The sequence below is a fragment of the Mya arenaria genome, chromosome 13 (genome assembly GCF_026914265.1).
Source record: "Mya arenaria isolate MELC-2E11 chromosome 13, ASM2691426v1".
Classification (NCBI taxonomy): Eukaryota; Metazoa; Mollusca; class Bivalvia; order Myida; family Myidae; genus Mya; species Mya arenaria.
In genome coordinates this window covers 1,880,569-1,900,501 of record NC_069134.1, presented here as the reverse complement: position 1 = coordinate 1,900,501, position 19,933 = coordinate 1,880,569, and the positions used below count along the sequence as shown (strand labels likewise).

General features: G+C 39.1%; 2 protein-coding genes across 2 annotated transcripts; one reads left to right on the top strand and one right to left on the bottom strand.

Moving 5' to 3' along the window:
- Positions 1–706: 706 nt before the first annotated feature.
- On the bottom strand, positions 707–3,829 carry LOC128214778 (E3 ubiquitin-protein ligase TRIM71-like). The gene is made up of 2 exons (XM_052921418.1): positions 2,473–3,829; positions 707–1,842 (listed from the first exon to the last, which is right to left on the bottom strand). The coding sequence occupies exons 1-2, from the start codon at positions 3,743–3,745 to the stop codon at positions 929–931; spliced, it is 2,187 nt and encodes a 728-aa protein (XP_052777378.1). The 5' UTR covers positions 3,746–3,829; the 3' UTR covers positions 707–928.
- Positions 3,830–6,244: 2,415 nt separating this feature from the next.
- LOC128214937 (uncharacterized) lies at positions 6,245–11,991 on the top strand. The gene is made up of 4 exons (XM_052921656.1): positions 6,245–6,557; positions 6,840–7,906; positions 10,658–10,812; positions 11,134–11,991. The coding sequence occupies exons 1-4, from the start codon at positions 6,334–6,336 to the stop codon at positions 11,899–11,901; spliced, it is 2,214 nt and encodes a 737-aa protein (XP_052777616.1). The 5' UTR covers positions 6,245–6,333; the 3' UTR covers positions 11,902–11,991.
- The last annotated feature ends 7,942 nt before the right edge of the window (positions 11,992–19,933 follow it).

Below are 19,933 nucleotides of genomic sequence, written 5' to 3'. Positions count from 1 at the left end.
TAGAAATGAGACAATTACATGTCATATCCACATTGTCTGCTTATTTGATTTGTCGACTCCCCGCCTGGCACGCGTCTTTTTGGCTCAGTTCCATTGTAAATGAACTATAATCCGAAATCTGACCTGATCTTGCTATCAAAGAATCGCTGTCTATTCAAAGGGCGGAATCGTTAGATTCAAAACGTTCAATGTGATCAATAGCATATAACTTTAATCACCCTTGATATTACAAGCATTTATACTCACGAAAGACGCGAGATATTCGAATTACATGTTTTGGTAACTTGGTTTTTCTCTGTATTTTCTATTGTATTATTCATGTGATAACTCAAGACCTCTAAATATTTCGCTTCTGTTGCCCCAAGGACTTACCAATGCTATTTTTTTCAGAAACAATACGGATAATGCATGTTGAAATGTGAAAAAAACTTAATATGAATATCTTGAACGGTTTGCCATGGTAAACTTCAAATTTTTACTACGGTGGCATATACATTTTTATCCCTAGCTACGACCTAGAGATAACTAAATCTGGAAAAGAGAAAATAAAATCACAGATATGTCACCTGTATGCCACCATAATGCCACCATAATGCCACTGTAGGCGATAGGGGTAGAGGCCGTTCCGGTAGCACGAATATTTACATAATTGGTATCCCTACACTAAAGCTAAGCACATGCCAAACATAGTGATACCTGAAATATCATTTATTACTGTCTTACTACTGAATTGCTAATAAAATGTACAAAAACACGCATAACTTAAAAGAATTATTGTTTAAATAAAGTAACATACATGTATAATAAGAAAAGAAAACTAACGGGTGTATTCACACACATTTAAAAACACACATTTTAAAATTACCATTTAGACAGTGCATTTTTGTTAGAGAACACAATAACTAATGCGGCCGTGGATGAGCTTGCCTCAGACATATTTCATAATACGAATCTTGTGTAGGTCGCCGACCCAGATATATCCCCGGTTGTCGACGGCCACGGCGTTCGGCTGATTGAGGGTGTAAGTAAATGGGAGCGGTTTCCCCTTGCTGTCCAGCAGGTGAATGGTGTCATCCTTCAGGTCAGAGAGGATGGTAAGTCCGTGGGCGTCACAGGCCACGCCGTCCGCGCTACCAGAAGCAGTGTAAGTGTACTTGGTCGTGCCTTCAGAGTTGATTACCAAATACTTGCCGGAAATTCCGGACGAGACGACAAAGTCTCCGTTCACTGTGTGACAGACACGAAATAGACTGAGGCCGCGGTTGATTTTTATTTCACGAATTCGCTGACCCGTGGTAGAAAACATCAAGATCTTAGCGTTTCGCACTTGTTTAAATTGTGTGATTGGAACGTCGTTTCCGAGAACAACGACATTAGTTCCGTCACGCGACGTACAAATTCCACGGAGAAACAGCTCAGTCTTGGCAAAGTAAGAGTCAATATTCTTCGAAGCCAGTTTGCGTATACACTTGCCGTCGAACTCCGTCATTAGGACAGTTCCGTCCAGCAAGGTGCTCATATCGTCGATGTCAAACTCCGTCGTCTCTTCCTGTAGTAGTCTCCCTTTGATATCAAACCGCTGAATCTTATTTTTGAAGCCGTTACACACCCAGGCACTGCCGTCCGACTGGGTGGTGACTGCTGTAGCGCTTGGAAAGTGCTGGTCACAATCGAAACTAGAAAACAGCTGAAGCTCGATTGCCGGAAGTGGGACAAACAGCCCCTCCGCCAAAAACTTAAGCTCCCCTACCGCTTGGTGCAGGGAAATCTCGTCTATTCCGCCTTTCTGGAAGTTGTGACGCTTCCTCCACAGTTTGTCCGTGAATGATGGCACGTCGGCGGCTGCAAAAATAGCAAGATGTTTGCAAAAAGGTTCGACTACAAATCTTAAATAAACAGCCATACATAAATTATCGTTTAATTATTGGAACGGAAATGGTCAAGTTAGTTTGTGTTTTTGCAGTCGATTTAAATATGAATGAATGTTCTTACCAAAAAATATTTCTGTATTTTTATAATATTCATGACTGTAATAGTTTGGTGACATTAAGTAAAATTTTGATTATTAAAAATGGATGGAGTGAGCGTAGCGAACGAGCACTTCCTTATCATTATGGTATTATTTCATGTCATATAACTGACTGAGAATACAACCTCATAGGCTGATACATTGTCAGCGCATTATCTTACACAGGGATTGTGTATTGGATGAGTGGCAAATGGCGGACGTTTGAACACCCGCAAAAGTTGCAATACTTAATAATTGCAATTTTATTGGCAGAAACTATGCTTTCTAAATTATCAATAAATATTAGTAGCTGAAATTTTTTGATTTACTGCTTTCTGTAATTACTTTTACTACTACAGCGATGAAATACGGAACAAATCTGAGTCTAGAAAAATAATGCGGCCGCAATTTAGTAGTTGTATTAAACATATATCGATGAAATTATCATAATTAGATAATCTTACTTCTAAGGGTTTCAATGATCTCTGCACTAGCGGCGAGGAAGGCGACGTCGTTAGAGGTGTCCATCTGTATTGAGGCGGAGTCCAGAGTGCCCTTCGTGTTCTCCATTTTATTGCTGACCGCCTCTAGACAATTATCAAGCTTGGAGATATTTTCGTCGTGTTGCTGACGCACCGTCTGTATGAGATGCTCGGAGTGTTCGTCCACGATGTCTTTGATCTTCTGAGTGTGTTGTTTGATGTCATTTGTGGTTTGCTCGGTCTCGTCTTCAAGTGCCGTTTTTCGGTTTCTTATCTCGATAGACTCTGCTTTGAGCCGAGCGAGGTGACCCCTAGCGGTGGTCATTGCTGAGGAAACCCGCAGTTTTCGCTCATCAACTGCTTCTTTTAGGGGCTCTGTCAGATGACCCTCGTGACTGATGACCTTACAGTCCCGGCATATCGGCACATCACACTTTCTACAGAAGAACTTAACTTCTTCATGCTGGTGGTCGTCGCAATATACCCGTACTCGTAGTTTGTCGTTTACAGCACGTATAGAAGGGATAATATTCACATGGTGATCTTTTGACATTTTCATCCTTAAATGAAGTTTGTTACATTTCTCACAAAAGTACTCGTTACATTCGGAACATTTGAAGAAGGCCGGACTGTCATCACAAACGTCACATATAAGAAGGTTTGGACTAAGTGGCATGCGGCCGTTCTTCCTGGGCGTCTTCGCTTCTTTCGGGAGGCGGATTCCGGCCCGACAGATGGGGCAGTGGCAGTGCTTGCCGCGGCTGTGGCGGAGAATGTAGTCTTCTAGACAATGCGTGCAGAAATTGTGCAGGCCAGGTAATACCCATTGATAATCTAGATTCTTCGTACAGACATTGCACTTCATGGGATTTCCTTTTGTGAGTTTGAAATTCGGAGTTGTGGCCCCTGCTCTAGAATATCTCGATACGACAGATGCGGGTCGTGACTGTGGAGTGTGCGGCGATGGACTGACCATAGACACCCGCGAATGGTGGCTGTGATATGTAGGGCTAACCATTGAGAGCCGAGAATAAGGCGGCGGGCTGGAGTAGCGGGTCATCTGACTGCTCGGCCGCGACAGCGCCAGCCGCTCAATCCTCGTCAATTCGTGGTCGTTTAAGTTGTCATGGTCATACATAAAGTGATCGTTCGCCGTGTATCTGGTCATCTGGGAGCTCGGCCGTGATGGTAGAGCCTTCTGTTCACGGTCCGTGTACCGCGTCATCTGTGAACTAGGCCGCGGAAAAGACCCCATCTGCACAGTATATTAACTCCACTTCACCTCACAATTTACACCACGGAAATGGCTTACCAACACCAAATGCTCATAATTGAATCATTCGTCCTCTAATCTTTAGCCCACAATATGAAATGGTATGACACAAATGTATTTTGTTCTATCTTATAGGATAGATATTAATGAAAATTCGTAAGAGATTTGTGGTAGGATTTCTTTACGCCGAAAGATACTATTAATAAGTAAAACAATAGGTACTGGAGTTTTGCCATTGTGTGCTGCCCAAAAACCTACTCGATCACGATCCTACATTCCTAATCAAGGTGGTACATTGGAAAATCATCGATATTTCGTTTATGTATCGTTTGTTGTCTCTTTACAAAAACAATGAACGGATCGGAAATGTATATGATAAACAAAAGATCAAAACAGAGATGTTTAACAATGGCTTATTTGACAGGAGGAAATTCAATACATGCTACACATTTCATATTTATTCAAAAGTAGCATACATTTTAAAATTCAACAAACAAAGTTATCTTTCTTTCCATCCGTACATAATGAGGTCTTCATTAGGTATTAAAGAGCGGCCTAAATAACACTTAAATTCGAAACAAGATATTATAATGTCATAACTTAAGGCATAGTTTGTTTCATATAATGAAACATCACATATTACACATCATGAGGATTAAGGCGATAGCGAAAAGCTAACATTATAAACTTAACCTTTAACACTTACCCGTTTGTGAGTTTAATGCATGGTAAATTAGTAAAACACATTTGACGTTAATGAACAAAGCAAGTTACCAACAAAAAAACTTATGAATTGTATTTAGATGAAACAGCATAAGCCTTTTGAAATGGACTTTTCAATTAATACCTAAGTGGCAATAAATCCCCCTGTTATACACAAGTCAATTGTAACCACACCCCTCTCCAGGTCCGGTGAATAGCGGGGTCATTGACTTTCGGTCCAGCCAATCCCTGGTAAAATCACCGCTCTGCGGGGACAAACTGCTGGTAAAACCTGGCAAAAAGTCCCCTAGGTAAGACCAATTCCCCGCTATTTTTGACGCGAAAATAAAACCACCGCATTCACTCGGCAATGCCGGGCCACCTGTGAGGTAAAACAATGCCCATTTCCCCGCAATCCCCAGTAAACCCCCGGACCTGGGGGCCGTGGTTACAAATGACTGGTGCATAAAAAAACGTTAAAATATCGCTAAATGATATTAACAGTACACGTATGCTTATTTTTGTTTTGATCATTTAAGACAAAATAAATCATACTTAAGTCTATATCATTCTATATTGTGTAGGCGTAAGGTAGATAGTAAAGTTAATTTTGTGAGTGAGTGAGTGAGTCAGTCAGTGAGTGAGTCAGTGAGCCATAGACACTCATTGTACCAATGCGATGCGATGTGAGATGACAACTCTTCTTGGCGCCAGAAACTTGGACAAATAAATCGAAACTGTATAGAAATTGCAGTAACTCGCATGTGACAAAAAACATATTCTAAAGAAACAGTAAGGAACTACTACGTAGATAAATATATCAAGTTATCCTACGAATAAAAAGAGATGGGAACTCCAACCCTAGCCTTTACCCAACAACAACAACAACAACAACAACAACAACAACAACAACAACAACAACAACAACAACAACAACAGCAACAACACATGTTGTTAAAACTTGATAGTTATAACTTGACTCCAACTGTCTAAAGATACACCTGGTTTTCGACAATGTGTGTTACTGCTATGACTTAATTATTTATATTCTAACCTTTCCGTACAAGCATCTAAAGTCACATTTTCATTCAGGCACTTCAAGTTAACTCGCTTTTTCAAGCAGTTATAGTTAATAATTTCGTTCATGCACTTTAAGCTTACAATGTATTTCAAACACTTCAAATTAACAATGTCTTTATAGCATTTAAAGTTGTTAACATTTCTTTCAAGCACTGAAAAAATAATAGCTTCGTTCAAGCACCTTAAATGAATTACTGTCTTTCTAAGATAAGCTTTCTTTAACCGTTTTCTGTCTGAAGCATAATGTAAAAAGACGAAGCATAATGATACATGTTTTCGGACTAAAATCCGGAAAGAAGAATAACGTGCACGTGGCATTGCTGTTTAAGAAGATGCCACAAGTACTGAAAGACAAGGTTTGTTTGAGAAATATTCTGACTGGCGAGATACATTGAACGAATGCAGATACCCTGTCTAATGAGGTTATATCTCAACATCTTGGTATTTATAAAAGACGTTATATTTATTCATCAAACAAAGATTTGGTAGGTAGATCTTTTACGCCTGAAACAATAGCCGAGATACTCCAAACATTATGTGTAACATTCGGAATGTCCCTGAACAAATACGTCGTTACAACTGCATTGACATTGAAGATATATTGAATACCGCTACTTTATCAATTTTCATATCAAGATGATGTTTGTTATGGATACACTAAACATAATTTAATCTTTTAATATGTTAATAGACGCCAGGTTATATTAATGTATTAATTAGTTGTGACTCAACTGTTTATATAATTAAAAGGATAGTGGACTTTACAAGAAAAGTGCCCGCACTCAAATATGAACGACACGTTTCTTAACACTCTCCTGGAGTTGTCGGAGGAGGAGAAGAGAAGCGAGCGGAGACCAACTTCCGGTATCCCAACACGACCAAGTTCCGTGTTGTTCTCGAGGCCCCCTAGCTCTATCCTTATGTCGCGACCACCAAGTGCTGCCTTTTTTGGGCGCCCCGCGTCTGGCCGGAAGCAGCGGCGCCCACCCTCCACCAGTACCCTAAGACCAAGGTAAGAAATATCTTCAAACCAAAATACTTGTGCTTCTCTGATGTTTCATTGATAACTGATTGAATTGATTCTTTCACATACATGAACATTTATCTACAAAGATTACAGAGCATGAACATAATAATTTACAATGGCAAACTACGTAGGTGTATGCTGTTTAACAGCTTCGAAACAACAGTTCTCAAGCATTATCTCGAACTGGTGATCGCTTGCTACCTTTGGAAGGGTAACGTTAAACAGTGAACACTTCCCTCATTGTTATTCAAATAACATGCATTTCAGACCGCCGAGTGGAGGCCCGCATATAGCCCGAGCGCCAAGCGTCTCAACCATTGCCTCTGTGAAGCCTGTTACTGTCTCCGTACGAAAACGCCCAAACTCCATGAAATGTTCTGTCTGCACCGAGGGGTTCCGGTTTCCCAACAACACGCCCTGTTTTGATAACTACTGTGTGAAATGTCTGGAAGACCATATCTTATCGTTCAGACGGGGCACAAGCTGTGACTGTCCCCTGTGCAAGTGTGGGATACTTCTTCCCCTCTCTAAGACGATCTCAGATACCGCTAGATACCAGGGGAAACTAGCCCCAATTTCTTTAACCGTATGTAATGTCTGTAGTGAATCTCGGCTAGCCCAGTACCGATGTAACTCGTGCGAAGAACATTTCTGCGAGAAGTGTAACAAAGACTTTCTGAAACGCATGCGTATTGATAGTCACTTTAACACCAGCAGTTTTACGGACATCACCGCAGGAGATCACGCGATTCCTGCCATAACAGCTAAGGGCCTGGATGATGAGTCGTTCGACTCGATATCTCTGCCATCCCTGCTGCCCAAGGGTTTCGGGCTGCGGTGCCCCGACCACGAGGAGGAAGAGCTGAGATTCCACTGTAAGGACTGTGATAAGGCCATGTGCCGTGACTGTAAGCTGCTCTATCACGAGGGACACCCAACACTGCCGATTGAAGACGTGTACGAGGACAGAAAACAGCACCTCTCGCAAGCAGTCAAACTCACCAATGCGAACATAAGAAAACTTCACGCCGAAGTATCTGAAATAAACTCTAAACGACTTGAGATCGATCAAGAATCGCGCGACGCGGTATCAGAGATAGAAAATCACGCCAATGAAGCAAAACGGATTATCGATGAATTATCGAAATCTATGATAAAAACAATAAGAAATCAGAACACACAGAGCAGGGGGAAACTGGAACAAAGCCGGGATATTGTCAAGGAAAACGTTAAGGCTCTGCAAGGATATGTCGAGGAAGCGAACAAGTACCTAGAATCTGAAAACTGCTTTGATATTATCGACAAAGGCCCCAAAATGACAAAGGCAATGAATGGTAGGTTACGTTTTTGAGCTGAAACAGGTCAAGGTTATAAACAAGAAGACATTCTTTAGTCATAATTTTACTAATATTACTTATTTAAGATTGTACATGTCAGTGCCACTGAGATTGACTTTGTTCTTATGCTACGTCATTACGACGCGTACTTTAAGACCCATTTTCCAGTTTAGTTCTGTCCAGTATATTTGTCAAAGCATGGGATCTTATATCAACAATTATGTATATGGCCTTTTTCTGAATAGTTTATATCAGACGAGTTAGGGATGTGTCAGTAGAATATATAAACATCCGTAAGTTTCTCCGGGAAATGAGACAAACACGCCTTTCCTTTTCCCTCTCTGCCAATAGTGATGCATTTCTTTATAAAGTTCACTTCTTGTTCATTCGTATTCCCCCAGAAAATGCATATATGAAATATTTTACAAACGTACTTTGAATATTTGTCAACATCTTGTTTTAAATTTCCGGATACTTTTGCAGTTAAAATACTTGTTTACAAAGAAGAATTGGAATCGAAATTAATACATCTATATTTATATCATTTATCTGCATGCGAAATAGGTGTACACTTACTTTTGCAGAGTCTAAATGCGGTATCGTTAAAACAGAGATCCGCAATGTTTGTTTTTATATACGGAACATTAGTCGGTTGACCCCTGGAATTGAATCCCTTCCAGTTGCCTGGGCAAAGTTCACATTGCAGGAGACGCATGTGTAACTTTACGAAAACAAAAAAAAACACCTCCGGATATCAATCGACTAACATGTCTTTTCGGTTATTGTGTATATCTTTTTATTAAAGCATTTTTTAAAGAAATGCAATCGTCCAATATACGTATGTAGTAGTGTATGTATCTGACTGTGCATGTACACAGTACGCTACTATCTGACTGTGCATGTACACAGTACGCTTCTATCTGACTGTGCATGTACACAGTACGCTACTATCTGACTGTGCATGCACACAGTATGCTACTATCTGACTGTGCATGCAAACAATACGCTACTCTCTGACTGTACATGCACACAGTGCGCTACTATCTGACTGTGCATGCACACAGTACGCTACTATCTGACTGTGCATGCACACAATACGCTACTATCTGACTGTGTATGCTCATAGTAAGCTCCTATCTGACTGTGTATGCACACAGAACGCTTCTATCTGACTGTGCATGTACACAGTACGTGCATGCACACAGTACGCTCCTATCTGAATGTGCATGCACACAATACGCTTCTATCTGACTGTGCATGCACACAGTACGATACTATCTGACTGTGCATGCACTGAGTACGCTTCTATATGACGGTGCATGCACATAGTACGCTTCTATCTGACTGTGCATGCACACAGTACGCTACTATCTGACTGTGCATACACACAGTGCGCTACTATCTGACTGTACATGCACACAGTGCGCTACTATCTGACCGTGCATGCACACAGTACGCTACTATCTGACTCTGCATGCACACAATACGCTACTATCTGACTGTGTATGCTCATAGTAAGCTCCTATCTGACTGTGTATGCACACAGAACGCTTCTATCTGACTGTACATGCACACAGTACGCTTCTATCTGACTGTGCATGCACACAGTACGCTTCTATCTGACTGTGCATGCACACAGTACGCTTCTATCTGACTGTGCATGCACGCAGTACGCCACTATCTTACTGTGCATGCACACAGTATGCTACTATATGACTGTGCATGCACACAGTACGCTACCATCTGACTGTACATGCACACAGTACGCATCTATCTGACTGTGCATGCTCACAGTACGCTACGTTCTGACTGTGCAGGCACACATTACGCTACTATCTGACTGTGCATAAACAGCGTACGCTACGTTCTGACTGTGCATGCACCGATACGCTACGTTCTGACTGTTCATGCACACAGTTAGCTACATTCTGACTGTGAATGCACACATTAAGCTACGTTCTGACTGTGCATGCACACAATACGTTATTATCTGACTGTGCAGGCAGACAATACGCTACTACATGTATCTGACTGTGCATGCACACAATACGCTATTATCTGACTGAGCATGCACACAATACGCTACTACATGTATCTGACTGTACATGCACACAATACGTTATTATCTGACTGAACACCCAGACAATACGCTACTACATGTAACTGACTGTGCATGCACACAATACGCTATTATCTGACTGTGCACCCAGACAATACGCTACTACATGTAACTGACTGTACATGCACACATTACGCTATTATCTGACTGAGCACCCAGACAATACGCTACTACATGTATCTGACTGTACATGCACACAATACGTTATTATCTGACTGAGCACCCAGACAATACGCTACTACATGTATCTGACTGTACATGCACACAATACGTTATTATCTGACTGAGCACCCAGACAATACGCTACTACATGTAACTGACTGTACATGCACACATTACGCTATTATCTGACTGAGCATGCACACAATACGCTATTATCTGACTGTGCATGTACACAGTACGCTATTATCTGACTGTGCATGCACACAATACGCTACTATCTGACTATGCATGCACACAGTACGCTACTATCTGAATGTACATGCACACAGTACGCTACTATCTGACTATGCATGCACAAAGTACGCTACGTTCTGACTGTGCATGCACACAGTACGCTACTATCTGACAGTGCATGCACGATTAATGATTGTGTACAATGACCAAATTGTTTGTTTTTAATGTCAAAGAGACGGACGTGTCTCCGACAGCTGAGCGTCAATGGCGGAAGCGGTACGTGTTCCAGGCAGCGGACATCCTGGGGCGGAGTGCCGGACAGCTCTTCGGCCGCCTACAGACCATCGTGCAAGGGCTCGTCAAGGAGGTTCCCTGTGTCGAACTCGAGGTTAGTTAATACGATTATATAATTAAGACTTATTTGAAAGATAGCTTTATTTTTTTTAATTACATTTCCTGACGACGACGTCCGTCTTACTAGTATCAAAGAAATTTAATCAATCACTTAAAAAACCCTCAATGTTGTAAGATTATATGATTATTACTTTTTCCTTAAGTTGCGGTCTTTAACAAGTGAATAATATTCACATGTTTCCATCGAACCGTATAACATGTTTGAAAACGGAAAGAAAAGAAAATAGAATATTAAAATTGGATGTTGTTTAAATTTTGACACAAACAAGTTATTCATTTTAATTTATCATCGTAGATGCAGAGCACGTTCAACAGCGACATACAGTACAAGAGCACGACGGCTCTGGCGCCGCTATCTGATGGCACTGTTTGGGTGTGTAACGGCTTCCGTAATAAGATACACCGTCACGCCGCCGACGGACAGCTCATACAGAGCGAGACGTTACATTTTGACGTTGACGACATGGTCGACGGACTAACCGACAAGATATTCTTCACGGAAGTGAACGGGAAAGTGATACGGAAACTTCATGGTGGTAAACTGACTGTGTTTGCAAGGGCCGATCTTTACTTGCGTGGTTTAACTGTTTCTAAGGACGACAACTACATTATAAGCTGCGGCAACGATGTGCCGATAGCCTGTCTCCGGGAGGCTGCGGTCTCTAAGATATACGTGTATTCTATGCAGGGCAAACCAGTTAAAGAGATTCTAGTCGATGTTGGAACTAAGGGCGTTAGTCTGTTCCGCATCTGTCACACAATAAACGATGAGTACATCGTGTCCACCGGCATTTCTGCTCTCTACTACATCATCGGAGAAAATGGAGAACTGAAGTATCGGTACCAGACGTCCACATCAGCGGACGGAGTGGCGAGCGACAGCCACGGGCTTATCTACCTATCGGCGTGCAGGGATGATACGCTGTACATTCTGGATTGTAAGGGCGTGCCCATACCATCCACTTACGCTATGCACAAGCCCACCGCCGTAGCGATAGACCGGAAGGACACAATCTGGGTTGGAGACTGGAGCAAAGTGCACGTGCTTAACTATAAACTGTGATTGTAGGTCTATCAGATATAAAGTATTAAGTTTATGCGTGTAATATAATAAGTGTTAAAATACGGTATTGCAATTAAATACGATTCTATATGTTGTGTCGTCTCCTTACTCAGTCATTGCAGACAAACACATGTTCTGTTTCTTTTCTACAAGATAACAACTTTCATAAAGCAATGCTATGTACAGAGACAAGCCTGTATTATATAAAATTATTGCATTTGAGGTGACAACTCCATCAGTCAGCATTAAATTACTTAGAGACAGAAAAGCACGATCATTTGTGTTAAAATAATGCTCTCATATGACAGCAAGAGACAGCATTCAAATTAATTCAAAAGCTCCTATTGTTCATCTAAACGCCAGGTATAAAATGGAATATTGGATTTCTGGCCCAGCCGAAAATGACCTACTAGTTTCGCAACTCTGATTATCATTGTCGATCACATGATTGTCCGTACAGTACAAGTTTAAACAAGACTTGCATGAATTATAGTAAGCAGTTAATCATGAAATCAATACCTATAATACACCAGTATAGCCCAGTAGTCAATACCTATAATACACCAGTATAGCCCAGTAGTCAATACCTATAATAAACCAGTATAGCCCAGTAGTCAATACCTATAATCCACCAGTATAGCCCAGTAGTCAAACCTATAATACACCAGTATAGCCCAGTAGTCAAACAAATAATACACCAGTATAGCCCAGTAGTCAAACCTATAATACACCAGTATAGCCCAGTAGTCAAACCTATAATACACCAGTATAGCCCAGCAGTCAATACCTATAATACACCAATATAGACCAGCAGTCAAACATATTATACACCAGTATAGCCCAGTAGTCAAACATATAATACACCAGTATATCCCAGTAGTCAATACCTATAATACACCAGTATAGCCCAGTAGTCAAACATATAATACACCAGTATAGCCCAGTAGTCAATACCTATAATACACTAGTATAGCCCAGTAGTCAAACATATAATACACCAATATAGCCCAGTAGTCAAACATATAATACACCAGTATAGCCCAGTAGTCAAACATATAATACACCAGTATAGCCCAGTAGTCAAACATATAATACACCAGTATAGCCCAGTAGTCAAACATATAATACACCAGTATAGCCCAGTAGTCAATACCTATAATACACCAATATATCCCAGTAGTCAATACCTATAATACACCAATATATCCCAGTAGTCAAACATATAATACACCAGTATAGCCCAGTAGTCAAACATATTATACACCAGTATAGCAAAGTAGTCAAACATATTATACACCAATATAGCCCAGAAGTCAATACCTATAGTACACCAATATAGCCCAGTAGTCAATACCTATAAAACACCAGTATAGCCCAGTAGTCAATACATATAATACACCAGTATAACCCAGTAGTCAATACCTATAATACACCAATATAGCCCAGTAGTCAAACATATAATACACCAGTATAGCCCAGTAGTCAATCATATAATACACCAGTATAGCCCAGTAGTCAATACATATAATACACCAGTATAGCCCAGTAGTCAAACATATAATACACCAGTATAGCCCAGTAGTCAATACCTATAATACACCAGTATAGCCCAGTAGTCAAACATATAATACACCAGTATAGCCCAGTAGTCAATACCTATTATACACCAGTATAGCCCAGTAGTCAATCATATAATACACCAGTATAGCCCAGTAGTCAAACATATAATACACCAGTATAGCCCAGTAGTCAATACCTATAATATACCAATATAGAACAGTAGTCAAACATATAATACACCAGAATAACCCAGTAGTCAATACCTATAATACACCAATATAGCCCAGTTGTCAAAAATATAATACACCAGTATAGCCCAGTAGTCAATACCTATAATACACCAGTATAGCCCAGTAGTCAATACCTATAATACACCAATATAGCCCAGTAGTCAAACATATAATACACCAGTATAGCCCAGTAGTCAATACCTATAAAACACCAGTATAGCCCAGTAGTCAATACATATAATACACCAGTATAACCCAGTAGTCAATACCTATAATACACCAATATAGCCCATTAGTCAAACATATAATACACCAGTATAGCCCAGTAGTCAAACATATAATACACCAGTATAGCCCAGTAGTCAATACCTATAATATACCAATATAGAACAGTAGTCAAACATATAATACACCAGAATAGCCCAGTAGTCAATACCTATAATACACCAATATAGCCCAGTAGTCAAACATATAATACACCAGTATAGCGCAGTAGTCAATACCTATAATACACCAGTATAGCCCAGTAGTCAATACCTATAATATACCAATATAGCCCAGTAGTCAAACATATAATACACCAGTATAGCCCAGTAGTCAATACCTATAAAACACCAGTATAGCCCAGTAGTCAATACCTATAATATATTAATATAAATTAGTAGTCAAACATATAATACACCAGAATAGCCCAGTAGTCATTACCTATAATACACCAGTATAGCCCAGTAGTCAATACCTATAATATACCAATATAGAACAGTAGTCAAACATATAATACACCAGAATAGCCCAGTAGTCAATACCTATAATACACCCATATAGCCCAGTAGTCAAACATATAATACACCAGTATAGCCCAGTAGTCAATACCTATAAAACACCAGTATAGCCCAGTAGTCAAACATATAATACACCAGTATAACCCAGTAGTCAATCATATAATACACCAGTATAGCCCAGTAGTCAAACATATAATACACCAGTATAGCCCAGTAGTCAATACCTATAATATACCAATATAAAACAGTAGTCAAACATATAATACACCAGAATAGCCCAGTAGTCAATACCTATAATACACCAGTATAGCCCAGTAGTCAATACCTATAATACACCAATATAGCCCAGTAGTCAAACATATAATACACCAGTATAGCCCAGTAGTCAAACATATAATACACCAGTATAGCCCAGTAGTCAAACATATAATACACCAGTATAGCCCAGTAGTCAAACATATAATACACCAGTATAGCCCAGTAGTCAATACCTATAAGACACCAGTATAGCCCAGTAGTCAAACATATAATACACCAATATAACCCAGTAGTCAAACATATAATACACCAGTATAGCCCAGTAGTCAAACATATTATACACCAGTATAGCAAAGTAGTCAATACATATAATACACCAATATAGCCCAGTAGTCAATACCTATAATACACCAATATAGCCCAGTAGTCAATAAATATAATACACCAATATAGCCCAGTAGTCAATACCTATAATACACAAATATAGCCCGGTAGTCAAACATATAATACACCAGTATAGCCCAGAAGTCAAACATATAATACACCAGTATAGCCCAGTAGTCAATACATATAATACACCAGTATAGCCCAGTAGTCAAACATATAATACACCATTATAGCCCAGTAGTCAATACCTATAATACACCAATATAGCCCAGTAGTCAAACATATAATACACCAGTATAGCCCAGTAGTCAATACCTATAATACACTAGTATAGCCCAGTAGTCAAACATATAATACACCAATATAGACCAGTAGTCAAACATATAATATACCAGTATAGCCCAGTAGTCAAACATATTATACACCAGTATAGCAAAGTAGTCAATACATATAATACACCAATATAGCCCAGAAGTCAATACCTATAGTACACCAATATAGCCCAGTAGTCAATACCTATAAAACACCAATATAGCCCAGTAGTCAAACATATAATACACCAGTATAGCCCAGTAGTCATTACCTATAATACACCAATATAGCCCAGTAGTCAATACCTATAATACACCAGTATAGCCCAGTAGTCAATACCTATAATACACCAGTATAGCCCAGTAGTCAATACCTATAATACACCAGTATAGCCCTGTATTCAAACATATAATACACCAGTATAGCCCAGTAGTCAAACATATAATACACCAGTATAGCCCAGTAGTCAAACATATAATACACCAGTATAGCCCAGTAGTCAAACATATAATACACCAGTATAGCCCAGTAGTCAATACCTATAATACACCAGTATAGCCCAGTAGTCAAACATATAATACACCAGTATAGCCCAGTAGTCAAGCATATAATACACCAGTATAGCCCAGTAGTCAAACATTTAATACACCAGTATAGGCCAGTAGTCAAACATATAATACACCAGTATAGCCCAGTAGTCAATACCAATAATACACCAGTATAGCCCAGTAGTCAATACCTATAATACACCAGTATAGCCCAGTAGTCAATACCTATAAAACACCAGTATAGCCCAGTAGTCAAACATATAATACACCAGTATAACCCAGTAGTCAATCATATAATACACCAGTATAGCCCAGTAGTCAAACATATAATACACCAGTATAGCCCAGTAGTCAATACCTATAATACACCAGTATAGCCCAGTAGTCAATACCTATAATACACCAGTATAGCCCAGTAGTCAAACATATAATACACCAGTATAGCCCAGTAGTCAATACCTATAAAACACCAGTATAGCCCAGTAGTCAATACCTATAATACACCAGTATAGCCCAGTAGTCAAACATATAATACACCAGTATAGCCCAGTAGTCAAACATATAATACACCAGTATAGCCCAGTAGTCAAACATATAATACACCAGTATAGCCCAGTAGTCAAACATATAATACACCAGTATAACCCAGTAGTCAATCATATAATACACCAGTATAGCCCAGTAGTCAAACATATAATACACCAGTATAGCCCAGTAGTCAATACCTATAATACACCAATATAGCCCAGTAGTCAAACATATAATACACCAGTATAGCCCAGTAGTCAATACCTATAAAACACCAGTATAGCCCAGTAGTCAAACATATAATACACCAGTATAACCCAGTAGTCAATCATATAATACACCAGTATAGCCCAGTAGTCAATACATATAATACACCAGTATAACCCAGTAGTCAATACCTATAATACACCAATATAGCCCAGTAGTCAAACATATAATACACCAGTATAGCCCAGTAGTCAAACATATAATACACCAGTATAGCCCAGTAGTCAATACCTATAATATACCAATATAGAACAGTAGTCAAACATATAATACACCAGAATAGCCCAGTAGTCAATACCTATAATACACCAATATAGCCCAGTAGTCAAACATATAATACACCAGTATAGCCCAGTAGTCAATACCTATAATACACCAGTATAGCCCAGTAGTCAATACCTATAATACACCAATATAGCCCAGTAGTCAAACATATAATACACCAGTATAGCCCAGTAGTCAATACCTATAAAACACCAGTATAGCCCAGTAGTCAATACCTATAATATACCAATATAAAACAGTAGTCAAACATATAATACACCAGAATAGCCCAGTAGTCAATACCTATAATACACCAGTATAGCCCAGTAGTCAATACCTATAATATACCAATATAGAACAGTAGTCAAACATATAATACACCAGAATAGCCCAGTAGTCAATACCTATAATACACCAATATAGCCCAGTAGTCAAACATATAATACACCAGTATAGCCCAGTAGTCAATACCTATAAAACACCAGTAAAGCCCAGTAGTCAAACATATAATTCACCAGTATAACCCAGTAGTCAATCATATAATACACCAGTATAGCCATTAGTCAAACATATAATACACCAGTATAGCCCAGTAGTCAATACCTATAATATACCAATATAAAACAGTAGTCAAACATATAATACACCAGAATAGCCCAGTAGTCAATACCTATAATACACCAGTATAGCCCAGTAGTCAATACCTATAATACACCAATATAGCCCAGTAGTCAAACATATAATACATCAGTATAGCCTAGTAGTCAAACATATAATACACCAGTATAGCCCAGTAGTCAAACATATGATACACCAGTATAGCCCAGTAGTCAAACATATAATACACCGGTATAGCCCAGTAGTCAATACCTATAATACACCAGTATAGCCCAGTAGTCAAACATATAATACACCAATATAGCCCAGTAGTCAAACATATAATACACCAGTATAGCCCAGTAGTCAAACATATTATACACCAGTATAGCAAAGTAGTCAATACATATAATACACCAATATAGCCCAGAAGTCAATACCTATAACACACCAATATAGCCCAGTAGTCAATACCTATAATACACCAATATAGCCCAGTAGTCAATACCTATAATACACAAATATAGCCCAGTAGTCAAACATATAATACACCAGTATAGCCCAGAAGTCAAACATATAATACACCAGTATAGCCCAGTAGTCAATACATATAATACACCAGTATAGCCCAGTAGTCAAACATATAATACACCATTATAGCCCAGTAGTCAATACCTACAATACACTAGTATAGCCCAGTAGTCAAACATATAATACACCAATATAGACCAGTAGTCAAACATATAATATACCAGTATAGCCCAGTAGTCAAACATATTATACACCAGTATAGCAAAGTAGTCAATACATATAATACACCAATATAGCCCAGAAGTCAATACCTATAGTACACCAATATAGCCCAGTAGTCAATACCTATAAAACACCAATATAGCCCAGTAGTCAAACATATAATACACCAGTATAGCCCAGTAGTCATTACCTATAATACACCAATATAGCCCAGTAGTCAAACATATAATACACCAGTATAGCCCAGTATTCAAACATATAATACACCAGTATAGCCCAGTAGTCAAACATATAATACACCAGTATAGCCCAGTAGTCAAACATATAATACACCAGTATAGCCCAGTAGTCAATACCTATAAGACACCAGTATAGCCCAGTAGTCAAACATATAATACACCAGTATAACCCAGTAGTCAATCATATAATACACCAGTATAGCCCAGTAGTCAAACATATAATACACCAGTATAGCCCAGAAGTCAATACCTATAACACACCAATATAGCCCAGTAGTCAATACCTATAATACACCAATATAGCCCAGTAGTCAATAAATATAATACACCAATATAGCCCAGTAGTCAATACCTATAATACACAAATATAGCCCAGTAGTCAAACATATAATACACCAGTATAGCCCAGAAGTCAAACATATAATACACCAGTATAGCCCAGTAGTCAATACATATAATACACCAGTATAGCCCAGTAGTCAAACATATAATACACCATTATAGCCCAGTAGTCAATACCTATAATACACCAATATAGCCCAGTAGTCAAACATATAATACACCAGTATAGCCCAGTAGTCAATACCTATAATACACTAGTATAGCCCAGTAGTCAAACATATAATACACCAATATAGACCAGTAGTCAAACATATAATATACCAGTATAGCCCAGTAGTCAAACATATTATACACCAGTATAGCAAAGTAGTCAATACATATAATACACCAATATAGCCCAGAAGTCAATACCTATAGTACACCAATATAGCCCAGTAGTCAATACCTATAAAACACCAATATAGCCCAGTAGTCAAACATATAATACACCAGTATAGCCCAGTAGTCATTACCTATAATACACCAATATAGCCCAGTAGTCAATACCTATAATACACCAGTATAGCCCAGAAGTCAATACCTATAATACACCAGTATAGCCCAGTAGTCAATACCTATAATACACCAGTAAAGCCCTGTATTCAAACATATAATACACCAGTATAGCCCAGTAGTCAAACATATAATACACCAGTATAGCCCAGTAGTCAAACATATAATACACCAGTATAGCCCAGTAGTCAAACATATAATACACCAGTATAGCCCAGTAGTCAATACCTATAATACACCAGTATAGCCCAGTAGTCAAACATATAATACACCAGTATAGCCCAGTAGTCAAGCATATAATACACCAGTATAGCCCAGTAGTCAAACATATAATACACCAGTATAGCCCAGTAGTCAAACATATAATACACCAGTATAGCCCAGTAGTCAATACCTATAATACACCAGTATAG